Source organism: Salvelinus alpinus, chromosome 32 (assembly GCF_045679555.1).
Source record: "Salvelinus alpinus chromosome 32, SLU_Salpinus.1, whole genome shotgun sequence".
NCBI classification, from domain to species: domain Eukaryota; kingdom Metazoa; phylum Chordata; class Actinopteri; order Salmoniformes; family Salmonidae; genus Salvelinus; species Salvelinus alpinus.
In genome coordinates, this window is record NC_092117.1 from 9736030 (window position 1) to 9754023 (window position 17994).

The 17994-nt window shown below is 45.6% G+C and overlaps 1 protein-coding gene across 1 annotated transcript in view; it reads left to right on the top strand.

Moving 5' to 3' along the window:
* LOC139562112 (suppressor of cytokine signaling 5-like) overlaps nt 1–17363 on the top strand; it is a 31546-nt gene extending 14183 nt beyond the window's left edge. The window contains exon 2 of the mRNA XM_071379464.1: nt 11478–17363. Within this exon, the coding sequence (XP_071235565.1) occupies nt 11495–13180 (1686 nt within the window). The 5' untranslated portion in view covers nt 11478–11494 and the 3' untranslated portion in view covers nt 13181–17363. The remainder of the gene's footprint in view (nt 1–11477) is intronic.
* The last annotated feature ends 631 nt before the right edge of the window (nt 17364–17994 follow it).

A 17994-nucleotide genomic window follows, 5' to 3' on the forward strand; every position in this document is an offset into this window, starting at 1 on the left:
CATGCTGTTTAATCAGCTGCATGATATGCCACACTTGTCAGGTGGATGGATTATCTTGGCAAAGGAGAAATTATCACTAAGAGGGATGTAAACACATTTGTGCACAACATTTTAGAGAAAAGCTTTTTGTGCATATGGAAAATTTCTGGGATCTTTTATTTCAGCTCATGAAATATAGGACCAACACTTTACATGTTATATTTAATTCACTCTTAATAATCACATACAGCCCATAGATACATTTTTATCTAGCTGACTAACATTAGCTAAATGGTCAGCATGATTCGCTAGCTAGGTAAAGTAAAGACACTGCATTGACTCTCGACAGCCAGCTATAGGCAGCTGCTTCATGAAAACGGATCCATTGTGATTTAATAATTATGTTACTAGCTACAGTGGCCAGATAGCTAGCTTGGTAAAGCATTTAGTGTTGTGTGCATTGCTGCACTTACCACCCCATTCGTTTCATATGAATTTTCTGACTGCCTTGCTCAGTTAGCAAGCAAGTAAATGTTAGCTAGTGTTACAACTAGCTAGCTAGCAAGCTGAAATTACAAGTAGAAACGGCAGGCTCCTCCGTATGCTCCAGGTACATATTTTGTACTAGCAAGAGAAGGAATGGCCTCCTGTGATAGACTGCAGATAAGCACTTATCAGCAGCCGGTGTGTTTCATGCTTTTAGATCAACATCAAATAAATAAATAAAATACATCTGATATTAAGCCTTTCTCATAACTCTGGTTAAACAAGTAGGCCTAACTAACCTAAAAGTTCTGTTCTGTGAGTGCCTTGAACAGAACAGACCCGCCATGGCTTTTGGCCATCCCACAGGACTTTCTAAAAGCAACGCACCAAAAATATCTAATTTACTCTGGTCTGGGCAGAGAGAAGGCTTCCTCCCATAATCTTGTCCACTCTCGAACCCTCCCTTAGATCACTGGGATCCCCAGAGAATGGGTGTGTTAAGCAGAAGTAGCCCAGTTCTGTTTCATTGCAGCCAGGGTTTTCTATGGGTAAGAGTTGCACTTATTGTCAGTTTAGGCTAGTTGATTGTACGTGCAGTGAATAGTAACCAGATAAGCACAGTGCACCAGCATCTAGTAGGCCTCACTTGCTAGATGCACTTTTGACTGTTTTCGATAATCTTCCAGATTTGTTTATTTATTCGATAGCATGCCTACACTAATTGTAGCAAGGTCAAGATGGGTCAGACATCCCTAAAATATAGTTTTGGCACATTATTCATTGGGAAGTTCTGGTCGTGGCTGCTGTTTACTGCTGGTAATTTCTATGTGAAAGGACCAATGAGCACCAACATGTCTAGTTCATAGGAGCATGTCAAATGAAAGCTAAGAGTCCAATTTTTTTACAGCCATTTTCCATCCTAAAAATTAGGAATAAGCAAAGGCTGTGATTTCTGGTCAAACAGATGGGTCTTAGAAAACATCTACCAGAAAAAGTCTTAACAGGTATTAGAAATACATCAAAACACAATGTTGAAGTAATATCAACACTTATATTTAGTTTGAGAGATTGTTCTGCCTTCTGTAAATTTAAACACCCACACCAGTAGAAATCCACCTTTTCGAGCTGAAAGACAGTGGCTAGAGCTTACCCTTGATGTTGCACAATGATGTAAGTGAATAAGTCATCGTCTTAGTCAAAGTATGATGTATTTGGGCTTTAAGTGCCAAATCCAAATGTGTGACTTCGGATGTTTCCGTGAGTCTTTACGTGTCTTTTCCTATGAGATGACGTGCAAATTCTTTTCAGCCTACGTTTCGTTTCAGGGCTGGGTTTTATTTAACTCTTACCATCCACCAGCATGGCAATCTTTATTAATCAGAAACACCTGCTGTAAAGTTCTTCCTATCCGCGAGTTGTCCGAGAACCAAACAGCTTTTCTTTGTAGCCTACACTTGTGCTTCCACTAGATAAAACAGCCTCTGAGTCAAAATTGGCTATATCGTACAAATTCATGAAAACAAAACATTTTCTTTTTGATCCTAATTTAAGGTTCGGGTTAGGCTAAGGTGCATTCATCTTAAGATAGCTAGGTGGGACAACCACATATTACAGGCATAGAAATATATTTTTTTCTCAATAATGTAGCTGTCAGTAGAGTCAGAGCTAGAAGGGGGGGTGGGTGGGGGGGGGTTGGGTTTCAAGTGTAAGTGTGGGTTAAGGGGTTCTATTTTTTTATTTAATTGTATAAAAAAAATTGTATTACATTTTGGGGTTTGGGGGGGTCGAGGTGAGGAGGAAGAATTTTTTTAAGATACTGTTTGAAGAGGTAGGGTTTCAGATGGTTTTGGAAGATGAGCAGGGACTCTGCTGTCCTAGTTAATCGTGCCCAAGAAATGCTAACCCATGTGGTATTTTACACAGAAATTAATATTGTGATTGTGCAACTTTAACGGTGGTTATGTTGGGCTGGTAACAAATCAGAATTTTGGTATCTGCACGCACTGCCCGCCACAACCTTTAAAATCACAATCAAATGTAGGCAAAGTTTTTCAAAACATCAGAAGGACATTAGCCTGTCCATTCATCCAACATAGCAGAGGTGTAACATGTAATGAGGAGTGTTTCAGAACGATATGAAGGCGGTGGGAACTAGGAAATAGGATGAGGCCTCGGCTACATACACTGCCACCATAATGTAATGTGGTCGAATAGTTTTAAAGGCCTAAAGAGTAGTATGACCTTTATCTGCTTAATGCTCCTAAACAGGGTAGCCTATATGCTGCTGTCGTTAGGCTAACACGGAGCGAGTGACCAGGTAAAAATGACGAGTGCTGCCAGTGTTTGGTATGGGGTCAGTTAGCTAATCTGCATCCATCCTGTGTATAAAAAGATCCCTAGTGGTAGGTCTATATGCACACCTCCCTGTCTACCGTGCCTGTGCCGCATCTCAGTGCAAATCAACGCAAAGCTAACAAGATACAAGCCTAAGTTCCGCAAGAGAGAGATGAGAAGGGGAGAGAGGGTTGCAGAGAGCAACCTATTGAGAGAGGTGACGACAAAGCACAATCAACGCCACAACAATCCCCCTCTTAACACAACTAAAACTGCAGCCATCTGCAATTCCAGCTTTGCCAAATGACTGAGCAATCCAATTTCACATAATACACACCAATAACAGCCCACAGAGCACCATTATGGATGGGTCATGCTACTTCAGAGAGCAGGGCAATTCCACGGTAAACGGAATTGTGCTGAGACTCAGATTCTTCACTTAACATGTGTGCCAAAAACACCTGATTGATTTCAGTTTAACAAACCATACAACTCTATGCACAATGTCAACTTTAAACAATTTACACTGAAAAATGTACAAAAATACATTTACTTGGAAGAACTGTGCAGTTGCAAAGTTTGGTAACAGAATTTCTGTAAAATCTCCCTCAGTTTATGTGTCCACGTTTTCCAAAAACTCTTAAATAACTGCACCGAATTAAGATTCTATGATGTCTGCTGAAAGAATGGGGTATCAGCTATAACATGACCCATTCAAATTCCTGTTAACGGGATCTCAGCCGTAAGAAGTTAAGGTTCCACCTCGAAGACTGACGCAGGCTGCTAATACATACAGGAATTGGGGGTGGGAATGTTGTGGTGATTTTCACGTGTAGCAGGGAAATAACAACAATTATAAACACGGATGCGTCAATACCTTCAGGCTATGCTCAAACCCTACACCCCAATCTGAGCAGTCCTCAGGTCTCTTGGCCCTCCCACCCCTATGGGAGGGCAGCTCCTGCTCAGCCAAGTCCAAGCTCTTCTCTGTCCTAGCACCCCAATGGTGGAACCAGCTTAAAGCCCAAATACATCATACTTTGACTAAGACGATGACTTATTCACTTACATTGATTTGCACTCGTCAACTTTTTTTTATGTTGGAATGTAAATCCTCAAATGACTCTTGTCTTGTAAACTAACCTTTGTTTTTTCATGGACGTGATTAGACTTCGTAAGGATAAAATCTGCCAACCCACATGGAAAAACATGGCCCCCCTTAGAAAGTTTGGATGTTGCTTCACATTACCAACCAGTCCATTTGGAGGGAAAGACAAAAGGAAAAGGAGGGTGTGCCCCTTTCTCCTATTAAGTGCATTTGCTGAAAGCTGCATTGTCCAGTAGACTGGGCAGTTCTTTTTTTTACCACAACCTTGTTTGTTTGTGAAAGGCCTAACCGTTCCCAATCAGTCTGTGTATGGAATTGAACTAGGCCCACACATGCAAACCCAGTACTCTGCACAGATTAGCTCACACAAAAGGTTACACATGCACGTATGTTCTTAGTTAGTCTTGCTTTGAGTGGGATGATTCTTACCTTTTTTGTAGATTGCTTTGCGTTGGACTGTTATAATGGTAGTAATAGAGGCCATATCTCTGATATTACTATGTGAGGGAATTTCTGTGCATATCTGAACCTAGCGTGTAAGTGAATGGCTTTGCTGTTTGAATCTTAGACTAAGTCCTTATATCAAGTCTGTCAAAGCTGGATTGTTTTTTTTAATGAATTGTACACTATAGGCTAGTGAGTTTTTCAGTAAATCTTGTGAGAACCGATGATGGATAGGTTGCCGTAATTGCAAATGCCTGTTAACTTAAGCTTTTGACCACTAAGTTATGATAACATGGTTGAGGGTGAATGGGGCCTCAAGGTCCATGTCTTGAAGGAGGGAAGGGAGATGCCGTGTAAAGTCCGTAAGTTCTTGTGGAGAGAGCGGAAGTGGCACCACCCCTTGAGAGAATAGAGGGAACACCTCCAACCCAACACACAATACACCCCCACTCGCACTCTTATCCACGAATTAGTCGGGACGGGAGACTGACTGTAACACTAGATCAATTACAAAGAAAGAATGAGGGATGTCACACCCAGGCCCCCTGCTCCAATCTTGGCTGTTTACAGCTACAGTTCAAGGAGGAATGTCCTGTTTGAAACTCCCTCGTCCCTCCCTCCCCCTCACTATTTAGCCTGCCATGAGCAACCTTATGAGTTAGGCCTATGATCATTACACACTGTTCACTGTTGATTCTCTCCCCCCACGTAGTGACGGGTGTGTATTTGTGTGATCATTGTTAGTAGTAGGGATGGGCATGAGTAATGGAGTACTCGAACGGACGTCAAAGCTCGATCTTTAACCAGAGATCATATTTTTTTGAAATACTGTGAAACTATTTGATGGAATGTGTTTTGTGGCTGCCCGGCAAGTAAAATTTTATCTTGACGACCACTTTTAATATGCTTTGACTCGAGTGTTCCATTTCTACATGTGTATTTCCGGGGCACAACAGAAAATAAACCAAGCCAAGCATCACACTGTTCTACTCTCTAAGGTCCCTTTCCTCTCTGTGTCTCATTCACTCAATTGCGTTCCGTCCGCTCCCTCCACACACATGTGCTGAGTGCGCACAAAAGCACCCCTTAGGCCTACAGAAATAAATGCCTATAAAAACGTATCTACTGGCCCTGCCGAGTGGCGCAGCGTTCTTAGGCACTGCATCGCATTGCTAGAGGCGTTGGTACAGACCCAGGTTCATTCCCGGGCTGGGCCACAACCTGCCGTGGAAGGGAGTCCCATAGGTGGTGCCCAATTTGCCCAGCGTTGTCCGGGTTAGGGCAGGGTGTGGCCGGTGGGGCTTTACTTGGCTCATTGCGCTCTAACGACTCCTTGTGGCGGGCCGGGTGCCTGCAGGCTGACCTCGGTCGCCAGTTGAACTGTGTTTCCTCCGACACATTGGTGCGGCTGGCTTCCGGGTTAAGCTGTTGGTTGTCAAGGAGCGCGGATAGGCGGGTCATGTTTCAGAGGACGCATGACTCCACCTTTGCCTCTCCCGAGCCCGTTGGGGAGTTGCAGCAATGAGACGATCGACTACAGTTTTATCACAAATGATTGAAATAGGAAAATATGTGTTCCAACAACGAGCTGCAGTTTTGGAATAATTGAGTCCCGTCTATTTTCCACTTAAGCTACTTTGCGAACTGCTAGTGCCATTTAGAATTGGTTAGGAGGGCTGTCCCCGACCCAACAAAAATATTGGTTGACCGACAGTCGTCTGTTCTTTTGACCAATCAATTTGTCAATTTTAAATTGTGTATTTTTCCATATACAGTACCAGTCAAAAGTTTGGACACACCTACTCATTCAAGGGTTTTTCTTTATTTTTGACTATTTTCTACATTGTAGAATAATAGTGAAGACATAACTATGAAATAACACATATGGAATCATGTAGTAACCCAAATCAAAATATATTTTAAGTAACCACCCTTTGTCTTGATGACAGCTTTGCACACTCTTGGCATTCTTTCAACCAGCTTCATTAGGTAGTCACCTGGAATACATTTCAATTAACAGGTGTCCCTTCTTAAAAGTTAATTTGTGGAATTTCTTTCCTCAATGCGTTTGAGCCAATCAGTTGTGTTGTGACAAGGTAGGGGTGGTATACAGAAGATAGCCCTATTTGGTCAAAGACCAAATTCATATTCTGGCAAGAGCAGCTCAAATTAGCAAAGAGAAACAACATCATTACTTTAAGACATGAAGGTCAGTCAATCCGGAAAATTTCAAGAACTTTGAACCTTTCAAGTGCAGTCGCAAAAACCATCGAGCCCTATGATGAACCTCTCATGAGGACCGCCACAGGAAAGGAAGACCCAGAGTTACCTCTGCTGCAGAGGATAAGTTCATTAGAGTTACCAGCCTCAGAAATTGCAGCCCAAATAAATGCTTCAGAGTTCAAGTGTGTTTTTAATCAAATCAACTATATGTATTGAGCTTGTCGTGTGCTTTAAGGACACTGCTTGATTAAATAAGACACATATGACCCGAGGGAGCCAGAGATCAAACAACCAGAAGGGGAAGAAACGTAACCTGACCCAGCCATCGTCCCACTCCTGCTAGCTTTTGCAGATTCTGCCATTACTCTCCTGAAGTGGCCAGTAATAGGCTACACGAGGAGTCTGCAAACTTTTTCATGTGGAATGCCAATTTATCTTACCATTTCTACCGCTCTGCGTGCCAGTTATGATTTTCAAATGCACTTTTTCGTGGAACATTTTAATTACATTTATAATAACGTCTTCGTATCTCATTGTCATGTGGTTAAATCAAAATTCTATCCAAATCTTAATGAAAATGATATAAACCTAAAAAGTAACTTCCATTGCCTACTATGTAAAAATAGCCTACATAAAGCCAACAAATAAAAACATTGCAGCCTGCAGGTAGAAAATATCCTTATTTAAAAACAAAAATCCTATAAATCACATTGGCTACGCATGGCCTGTCTGCAACCAACTTGAAATATTGTATCAACTATTAACTTGGGTCTGAACTCCAAGTTTCCCGGGCCAGTGAGCTCTGGACAGAAACAATTGTAGGCTATTTGTGCAAGGGATAAGAAGTAAACGGGTAGGCATATTTTATGAAGTTTCCACTGGATCAGAGCATGACATTTTTCCCTTTCACGCTGAGTGGTTATCAAAAAGGAGAGGGCTGTAAAGATATTTAGAATATCTAAAATACTACTACTTCTAGCAAATGCATATATCACGAGAGTTATGTTTGCTGCGTCTTCTACCAAACATGACATACTAGTCATATCTCGTGCCTCTCTGTATTTTAGAATACATGACGCTATGCAGTCATTTTGTCATGACCACCTCTGACCACTTGACTTAGGACAATTGGACACATCATTCCCCTAATTGTGCTCCATCTTGGTCCAGTCATTATTGTAAAAGAGCGTCTGTTGTCAGTGATTTACCTGGTTAAATTAAGGCAACATTTTAAGAAGAAAAAAGTCCTTGGTAAAAATAGATTTAAAAGATAGCCTAATGTTAAGAGAAATCATCTGGTTTTAGTTCTGGATGTCATGAGTGGCATTAGCAACAGTCATAGGCTGCTCTAGGCCAGGGGGGATAGGCCTTGGTAAATCGACGTAATCAGTCATGTGCTGAGTCTGGGCCTGATTCCTCTGGCATCTTCATGCCGTTGCAGCTGACTGCAAAATCCCTGTATCTCTATTGAAACAGAGGTTTTACTCTGTCTATGTGTTTCACTGCTGTAGGCCTAGTTGGTGACGCTAGTGCAGACTGTAGAGCCTGCTCTGCTTGGCTCATCTAGGCTAACTGGGGCAACTATGTTATGTAACTGGGGCAATAATATATAATAATAACATTTGCCATTTAGCAGACACTTTTATCCAAAGCGACATAGTCATGCGTGCATACATTTTACGTTTAGGTGGTCCCGGGAATCGAACCCACTACCCTGGCGTCACAAGCACTATGCTCTACCAACAGAGCTACACAGGACCGCAATGGTATCTCTGCAAATGTGAGAGGGTGGGAGGGAAACTGGGAGTACATCATGGCAGTTTGGAGATCAGATGAGATCTCCCACTACTAGAGGTCCTTTTGTAGCTAAGTTAGTAGAGCCTGACACTTGTAACGCCAGAATAGTGGGTTCAATTCCCGGGACCACCCATACAAAAAATGTATGCACACATGACTAAGTTAGGATAAAAGCGTCAGCTAAATGGAGTATATTACAGTATTATCAAATTGTATTTGTCACATGCGCCGAATACAACAGGTAGACCTTACAGTGAAATGCTTACTTACAAGCCCTTAACCAACAATGCAGTTTTAAGAAAATACACCCCCAAAAAAGTAAGAGAAAGAATAACAAATAATTAAAGAGCAGCAGTAAATATCAATAGTGGGGCTATATACAGGGGGTACCGGTACAGTCTGAATGTGCGGGGGCACCAATGTCGAGGTAATTGAGGTAATACGTACATGTAGGTAGAGTTATTATTTATTTATTTTTCTTTCTTTATTTATTTTTTTTTAATTTTATCCCCTTTTTCTCCCCAATTTTCGTGGTATCCAATCGCTAGTAATTACTATCTTGTCTCATCGCTACAACTCCCGTACGGGCTCGGGAGAGACGAAGGTCGAAAGTCATGCGTCCTCCGAAGCACAACCCAACCAAGCCGCACTGCTTCTTAACACAGCGCGGCTCCAACCCGGAAGCCAGCCGCACCAATGTGTCGGAGGAAACACCGTGCACCCGCCCCCCTCGGTTAGCGCGCACTGCGCCCGGCCCGCCACAGGAGTCGCTGGAGCGCGATGAGACAAGGATATCCCTACCGGCCAAACCCTCCCTAACCCGGACGACGCTAAGCCAATTGTGCGTCGCCCCACGGACCTCCCGGTCGCGGCCGGCTGCGACAGAGCCTGGGCGCGAACCCAGACTCTGGTGGCGCAGCATAGCACTGCGATGCAGTGCTCTAGACCACTGCGCCACCCGGGAGGCCAGGTAGAGTTATTAAAGTGACTATGCATAGAGGATAACAGAGAGTAGCAGCAGTGTAGAAGAGGGGGGGCAATGCAAATAGTCTGGCTAGCCATTTGATTAGGTGTTCAGGAGTTTTATGGCTTGGGGCTAGAAGCTGTTTAGAAGCCTCTTTAACCTAGACTTGGCGCTCAGGTACCGCTTGCCGTGCGGTAGCAGAGAGAACAGTCTATGACTAGGGTGGCTGGAGTCTTTGACAATTTTTAGGGCCTTCCTCTGACACCGCCTGGTATAGAGGTCCTGGATGGCAGGAAGCTTGGCCCCGGTGATGTACTGGGCCGTACGCACTACCCTCTGTAGTGCCTTGCGGTCGGAGGCCGAGCAGTTGCCATACCAGGCAGTGATGCAACTAGTCAGGATGCTCTCGATGGTGCAGCTGTAAAACCTTGTGAGGATCTGAGGACCATGCCAAATCTGTTCAGTCTCCTGAGGGGAATAGGTTTTGTCTTGGTGTACTTGGACCATGTTAGTTTGTTGGTGATGTGGACGCCAAGGAACTTGAAGCTCTCAACCTGCTCCACTACAGCCCCGTCGATGAGAATGGGGGTGTGCTCGGTCCTCCTTTTCCTGTAGTCCACAATCATCTCCCTTGTGTTGATCACGTTGAGGGAGAGGTTGTTGTCCTGTCACCACACGGCCAGGTCTCTGACCTCCTTATTATATTACTAAAGGTTTAAAGTCAATAGTCAATGCGTTCAATTGGAAGGAAATGCGGTGTTAAAGAGATCCATTACCTTTGGTAAGGAGGGAAGAGAGCTGGCTGCCACAAGTAGATTTTATTAGCCTAAACATGATCTTGGAGAGGCAAACCATTTTGAAGGCAGTTTGGGGTCACTGCGCTCAAGAACCTAGTATTGTCCATGCACACTGATGAATTTAGTGTTTGTGTGCGTGTTTGTGCTGGCTATCTACACTGTTGTGAAAGGGAAAGTTCTTGGTCAGGTCCAGACGGACGTTGTAATACGGTACATACCAGCAGGTCAGCTGGGTGCAGGCAGATCCCTGTGTTAGTTTACAGCCGTGGCCTTGTGTCCCTGCACGTCTGCCTGGCAACTCCTCACTCACTTTACTGCTCCAACTAGCCCTCTTTCTCTCTCACACACAAGAAATCCCTGTGCAAAAATCCCATGTGCAAAGAATCACCCAATTTCCGCCACACCCAAATGTTGTCTCTAGGATCACTACCATTGAATTTGCAGAATTGCTACGGTAACCACGTTTCCATCCACAGTTTTTATTCAAGTAAAGACATATAGTATGAAAAATTATCGTGACAGAAACATTACGTTTCCATGTAATTTTATAAATACCGACATAGTTTATTCGTTCGACATGGTGGGATCTTTTTGTGTCTAAAATTAATTATGCGGGAAATTGAGGTAGAAACGCCTTTATGCTCAAATATTGATAGAATAACCATCATATCGAAGTCAATTTGGAGTCATGTGGTGATATGGTGTTTGGTCCTCCCACTACGACTCGGGAAAGCATGCAGTTTATTTGGCTACATATGAAATAAGTTATGATGAACTTGACAGGGTGGTGAAAGTGCACGTTGATGAGCTTGATGCTGCTTTCCAATATATATCCAGGGTCTTATCCATTATCCATAATAATCTCATCATGTAGACTAGACAACCCACACAGTTTACACGCACTGTATCTGTGAGCTGTTGGCTAGAGCGCAGGTGCCAAGACCAGAGTAGGCACATTTGCTATTTAACGCAAACATTTTTGTGACAAATATTATTAGAGTTTTTAAACCGATGGAAACCGATTTGAAACCGATGTTTTGGTACATGGAAACTTAAGCATAAAAAAATTGTGTGCACTACGTCATCACGCACTGATTTTTTATCTGCAACAAGTCAATTTGGTGAAAACACATCACTGGTGTGAAATTTGCATATTTTCTTAATGCGGATTCCAGAATATTCGCATGGAAATCTGTTGCCAATTGGATGGAAATTGTTTAGGCCTAACAAAAATGTACTTTTTTTAGGTTAAATTCCGCAATTGTATAGTAATGTAGGTCATGGATTGTGTGAGATTCCTGTACCCTACAACTGGTCTAATCTGATGTGTCCATCTGTCTGGCAGGTCTTGGTCTCCTATCCATGGAGAAAGTGGGCAAGATGTGGAGCAACCTGAGGATCCGATGCCAGACCCTCTTCCACAGCGACGGTGCGGGACCCAGTACAGAGAACAGCGTGGTGGAGGTGGACGGTATGCACTGTGTGGTGGACCTGGGACGGGGAGACAATTCAGGCGAGGCCCAGGCTTCTCGGGCCTCTAGCCTGTCCCGAAGCCTCTTGCCGCTCCCCATGGTTACTGGAGGACGACGTCACAACTGTGTGTCGGAAATCCCCCAGATAGTGGAGATCACCATAGACAGCAAAGACAGTGAGGATGCGAGGGGGGGTCGTGGAGGAGTCCCTGTGGCACGGAGAGACTCGTACTCACGCCATGCACCTTGGGGGGGCAAGAAAAAACACTCATGTTCCACAAAGACTCAGAGCTCCATGGATACAGACAGGCGGTCAGGGCGCGCGCGCGGGGCCGCTGGCCGGAGGGAGCGTCGTTACGGGGTCAGCTCTATCCAGGAAATGGGGGACTCTGGGGGCGGGGGTTGCAGTCTGAGCGCCCGTTCCCTGCGCCAGCGGCTTAGCGATACAGTGGGCCTGTGTCTCCCCCTGCCCCGCCGCCGCTCGCGCTCTTCCAAGACCCCCACCATCTCGAAGCGCAAGATCCACCTAACAGAGCTGATGCTGGAGACCTGTCCCTTCCCCCAGGGCTCGGACTTGGCCAACAAGTGGCACCTGATCAAGCAGCACACAGCGCCCGTCAGCCCGCATTCCTCCACGGCTCTGCTTGACGCCTTCGACACCGCCCACCCCTCCCCCGAGGACGAGGAGGAGCGTCTGCGCGAACGCCGCAGGCTCAGCATTGAAGAGGGAGTGGACCCCCCACCCAACGCCCAGATCCACACCCTTGAGGCCTTGGCGCAGGGCTCCTCTCTGTACAAACTGGGACCAAAGATGGCCCCCGGCATTGCAGAGGCCTCTGGGGAGGCCCGGGGCGCCGCGGCCTGCTGCTCAGGAGGGGGGGTATCGGTGCAGGTGCTCGGGGGGGCTACAGCCCAGTTGGCTGACTGTGACTCGGAGGAGGACTCAACTACACTATGCCTGCAGGCCCTGAGGCCCAAGCAGCGGCACGCGTCCGGGGATGGCAATCTGAGCCGGAACCAGCCTGGGCCATGGAAGGTGCACACCCAGATCGACTATATCCATTGCCTGGTACCGGACCTGCTGCAGATCACTGCACTGCCCTGCTACTGGGGCGTGATGGACCGCTATGAGGCGGAGGCGCTGCTGGATGGACGCCCCGAGGGCACCTTCCTGCTGCGCGACTCGGCCCAGGAGGACTACCTGTTCTCGGTCAGCTTTCGCCGCTACAACCGCTCGCTGCATGCCCGCATCGAGCAGTGGAACCACAACTTCAGCTTCGACGCCCACGACCCCTGCGTGTTCCACTCATCCACCGTCACAGGCCTACTGGAGCACTACAAGGACCCCAGCGCCTGCATGTTCTTTGAGCCGCTGCTCACGGCGCCACTCCACCGGGCCTTCCCTTTCGGCTTGCAGCACCTGGCACGCGCCACCATCTGCCCCCGGACCACGTACGACGGCATCGGCGGCCTGCCACTGCCCCCGGCCCTGCAGGACTTCCTCAAGGAGTATCACTACAAACAGAAAGTGCGTGTGCGCTGGCTGGAGAGGGAGCCGCCACTCAAGATCAAATAGTGGCGGGGCTCTGGCGGCCTGTGCATGCAGCCGCGGGCTTAGTCAAAACAGGAAAAACTCCCATCCAATCAGGAGAGGTAATACTGAACATGGCACTTTTCAGTCAAGCGGGGAGGGGTAACTGGAGGGGAGGAGTTGGGTAAAGTGATCGATCCAAGATTCATTCTAATCTCTTTGTTTTACTTATTACTACTTACATCACATGGAATACATATCTATTATATTCAGTATAATGCTGTCTGGCAAGCACATTTTTACTATTGAATAGATTCTGAAAGGGAGAGCACAAGCCTTCATGCTTGGTCTCCCTCTCTCCTCTTTCATTCTGTCAAGTGTCTGCCTGATCCCACAGCATGAGCTGCCTGCATGGCCCCCCTCCCCCAGTCTCTATCTAGGCCCACATGGTTAGCTAGCTATGTTGTACAGTCACTCATACTTTCTATCCTTCCTTTTTTTTTCCTGTTGCTTGATTAAGCAACTAGAAGAATGCCTGGCGGGCATCGTGAGGCTTGAGGTGTGGAGTTGACAGTGGCTTTACTGGAGAGAGAGGGGGGTGGGGGGGGGGGGGGTTGCTGCAACTAAAACTCCTAGTGCAGTTCGTTAGGGCCCGCTTGGTGGACAGTGTCGTACAGACACACACCCAGCCATCATCAAGCATCTTTGAGTAGGCCTATGTCTGAAATAAAGTGCTGTTTAAGGGTGCTGTCCAGTAGGTCTTCGCCTCAAGGGCAATGTGGAACGCGGCCAGGTCCAAAGGTGCTGCTACAGCGTACTGCCTCCGTACACCTGTAGGGAGCGAGTGGCTCAAACTGGCTACAGAACAGGCACTTTAACTGTGCGTGCAGTTTTTGAAGACACACACACTGGTTATTGTCTCAGGGTCTGGTTTGTTTCTGGACCTGTGTCCTGCCTTCATGGTGTCCCTTATCTCTCTCTGTGGCATCCTCCATGCTGCTCAGGGTTAATATAATTCATGTCTGCACCCTCCATAGACCATTTACCTTTTACAGTTAACCTGACTCCGCTTTACACATTACAGCCACAGTCCCGCTTTATAGTATTAGTACCCGAAGGAGCTGCATTTGATATGCGCATTGTCACTGCTGCTAGCCATGCCCGTAATAACCCAGCATATTGTGAAAGCTTGCATCAGGAAGACGAATACAACAAAGCGTAACCTATGTGCCTTTCATAGAGCCTCCTGATCTACTTTAAACTCTTGAGCCTGGTGCATAGAATACTCCAGCAGCACTTCCCACTCATGTAGCCCTTAAATGGAGGATGAGGAGGAGGAGGAAAAGGAATGATGAGGAGCAGGGGATGAAGAGCTCTCTGTTCATTGGTGCACATTCAATATTTTTTATATATATATTTACATTTTTCACATTTCTATTTCATCAAGAAAATATTGTCAATGTTAGCTAGCTAGCTAGAAGTGAATACACTACTCCATTGTCTAGCTGTGGAGGCTGGTGGGAGGAGCTATAGGAGGACGGGTTCATTGTAATGGCTGGAATGGAGTCAGACATGGTTCCCGTATCGTTGAGGTGTTTGATACCGTTCCATTTATTCCATTCCAGCAATAACAATGAGCCCGTCCTCCTATAGCTCCTCCCAACAGCCGCCACTGCTGTCTAGAATCATTTATTGGCTTCACTTCCAAAAGTCATTGGGTTTTATTGGTGGCTGGATAGGTTGGGCAAGGCAGCGTCAGGTCCTGGAGGGAATCTACACTGGACATGTTTTAGAACGGCACACCTATAGCGACACATAGGCACGAGTCTGTAAAATCTATGGAACGCTCTGAAAAAGATAAGAAATGAGGAGTACCTGTATATGGAAATACTATCTGCAAATGTATACAAATATAATTCTTACAAATTATCGGTGTGATATCAGTGATTTTTATCCTGGTTGGATAGGTAACTCGAATCCCGTCTCTCTGAATGGCAGGGAAGATGTTTATTTTAACTACCCAACACGCTGTGTGTGTGTGTTTGTGTGTGTGTGTGTGTGTGTTATCAGAGGGGGAGGATCATGAATGAAAATGCAATGAATGCATATGATTAGCTTATTCATGACCATCTCTGAGTGTCTGTGACCAAAGCTCTGTTATTCAACGGTGGTGCACACAACCTGTATTGTTTTTAGTAGTATTGCTCACCACTTTGTCTCTATGGCTCTTTAAAATTACCATACTGAATTTGATTTCAACTGAACAGACATTTTAAGCCTACAGGTTAGGCGATGTTACCAGGTAGAAACAGAGACAAGCCCCCATCACCTTACACCTCAGTCTTGCAACTGCTCTGGCCTCTTCCAAGCCCTTTTGTGCTACTATCACAGTGTGCTAATGAAAGGCAGAAAGTGTGTCGTTGTCAAGGGTCAATGGTGTAATTGAGGCGTGTGGGTGATAGTTAAATCAACTAAATGCTCTTTTTCATATCCGACCCTCCCTCTCTCTTCTGTGTCCTTAACCCAATCAGACAGAACTTACTTTGTTTTCAGAAAGCTTGGAGATTGCATGTGAAAATCACCCATTTGTATGATCTATGAAGGGCTGTGGAGAACTTTTTGAAGAATGAAAAAAATAGGTTTGACATATAAGTCACTTGCATGTGCACTTGTATGTTCTATATCCGCATCCATATCTATCACCCTGACATCTTGTATGGGATAGCTGTTACAAATTCACTCTCCTGCGCACACACACAGGCTCTTACCCTCGCGCGCACACACACCTACTATTTGCCACCTGTTTATCATGCTATGGCCTACTGGCACTAATCGCTGGCTAAATGTACCTCGCCAGGATCTACATTTACCGTGCGCTAAAAGGGCCACTGTGTTTCCTAATGGGTGCCCCTCTCTTTCTCTGACCACATCCTCAACATGACCCTGCTGATGCTGCTGGGATATGTGGAGGAGACTTAGGGGCTATTGTTTGTGCTGGTGGCTGCTTCCCCCTCCACGTTCTGCGGCCGCCCCAGCCCTGTTTGGGAGCTAGGCTAAAGTTAGCATTAAAAGAGAGTAGCGCCTTAGTCACACAATGTACCATTGAAGGCCCGGTTTCCTGCTGTTGGAATGGGGTGCGGGGGGGATTGGGGTCTAGGGATTTGTTGAAGTAATGGCACTTTAATTGTCTGTGCGTGTGTTTGTTTATTTGTTCAAGGTGGAGATGTGGGTGTGAGTATGGAGTATTTCATTTGTGTTCATACATCACAAGCAATGTTGGAGGACAGATTTATGTTCTGTTGAGTTGCAGACGTGTGTTTGTGTGTGTGTGTGTGTGTGTGTGTGTATGGACCACATAGAGGGGGTCTGGTGGAGGGGATGTGGAGTCTGCTGTGAGGGGTACCCCCCCCCCCTATGAACAATGCCTCTTGTCCACCTATTCTCAGGCAGGCCCAATGTTAGGCGAGTTCCAGGATCTCTTCTCAACTTACTTGTTATAAATCTGAGACAGGCAGGTCATATCACCAGCCAACCCTGTTTGACCACATCACGACCCCTGGCCTGGATCAAGGTTTCAGCTCTTAGAGGAAAAATACAAGTTTTATTCTCATCTTTCCCCTATTTTTTGGGAAAGCTGGGTAAAAATGCTATATGCAAACGAGGGGGGGAAAATGAAAAGATGTATGACTAAAGAATTATTATTTTTCATTCTTCTTCTCCCTTATATGCAATGGAGTGTACTGTAACAATGGTCACAATCCTCTGTCACTTTAATGCTGTATGTGCACATTGGTTGCTGTGTGGATGTGGGTGCCGTGGCAACAGGACTTGACAATGATGGGGACTAATGGTTGTCATTCTACAGCACCATTGTGTTCCCAGACTGCCTTATTCATTCTGACCAATCACAAGAGCCCTTTCAAATCTGGGGCCGCAGGCACTGCCACAGACTTTAAAAACAAAAAACTCTGGTCAGACGAATATCGCCGTCCCATTATTATTAAACCATTTTTTTTACTGTTGTCAGGAAGGATTTGGAGAGTGTAAATGTTCACATTTCAGTGTCTTTGTTATTCTGTGTATCTGCTTCACCATTCAGACAGTTGTTTCTTTCCATTATAACCTGTTCATTTTAAAGAGCCGTTGATGCGACACTTGTAGCTGTCACTCTTGGTGCTTGGCTTATGCTTCATTGTCTTAATATTCCAAATAAAACTGTTAAGCGTAATCTACATTGGGCCGTGTTTGATTTCAGATCTCTCATTCTTCTCTCTTTCTCACTGTGCCGTATTTTCTTACCTTTCATCGTTCTCTCTACCATAAATGAAAGGGATAATTCACAAAAATTACAAAATGTGTTTTGTTTCCTAACCTTTTTAAAGTAGTTTAGTCAAGTTGACCTTCAAACTTAAATGAGGGTGACCACCCAGGCAGGATTTGGTTTGTGGAGTCGGTTGGATATGAGTTAGCCTAGTGACCTGGGGACAAAGTGATCAGTAGGAGTATCTGGAGACAGCCCACTTACTTAATACTGCATGTATTGCCCCCCTCTCTGCATTCTATCCTTGGTCCCACCCCTTCCTCCCAGCTCAGGTCTGGCTGCTGCTCTTGTCTGTTCCGGCCCACCTAGGGCAAGCCTCCCCACTCCTCATCCTCCCTTTCCCATCAGGGCCTACCAGTAGCTGACTGGAGACGCGAGCACGACCCTAGAGTTTAGTATTTGCTCCTTGAAATGAAGTATAAATAGCATGTGGGTTATCGGTTTCAAGTTAGCTAGCCGAGACGTATAAATAATTGAAGCTCGCCCAGAGGGAGAGAGGGGGACAAGCAAGCGCAGGATGTAGGCTTGCAGGGTTTGA